The following is a 490-nucleotide window of genomic DNA, read 5'->3' on the forward strand; positions in this document are numbered from 1 at the left end:
AAGAAGTACACTAATGAGTTGATAACAAAACAAGAGCAAGTTTATAAAAAACCAATGAAGGTATTAATTATGTTTATTTTTCTAACATTTTTGATTGGATGGTGTAAAGAAGACCCCCAAAATAGAGTAACAAAACTGAATTTCAAATCCGATATTGATGACCCCATGACTATCGCAGTTGAATTAGGTGCAATTGAACAACTACTGATTGTAATAGCTGATTTATCTCGGATAGATGAATCAACAGCTGTACAATATTATGATTTTAGGGCACTTTTGGAAAGACACCTACCAAGATTTATCCCATTACAGTTAGTGGATGAAAATGTTATACAGAAGTATAATCAAATGTCTAGCTTGACTGAACGTTCTGACAGCACAAAGATAAATGGACCTCATGAAAGCTTTAACAGGAATACCTACCGTCCTCCTTCAATGATTTCACCTAACAACTATAGCAAAGACAACAGGTTCACAAATGGGTTAGGAT

The 490-nt window shown here is 34.1% G+C and overlaps 1 protein-coding gene across 1 annotated transcript; it reads left to right on the forward strand.

Annotated features, from left to right (window-relative positions):
• Positions 1-54: 54 nt before the first annotated feature.
• OGAPHI_001331 (uncharacterized protein) lies at positions 55-490 on the forward strand (the record flags this gene model as incomplete). Its single annotated transcript, XM_046202081.1, has 1 exon — positions 55-490. A coding segment is annotated over one exon (436 nt), but the record flags the coding sequence as incomplete, so codon positions are not given.

The sequence above is a fragment of the Ogataea philodendri genome (assembly GCF_020536065.1).
Source record: "Ogataea philodendri strain CBS6075 chromosome Unknown scaffold78, whole genome shotgun sequence".
NCBI lineage: Eukaryota > Fungi > Ascomycota > Pichiomycetes > Pichiales > Pichiaceae > Ogataea > Ogataea philodendri.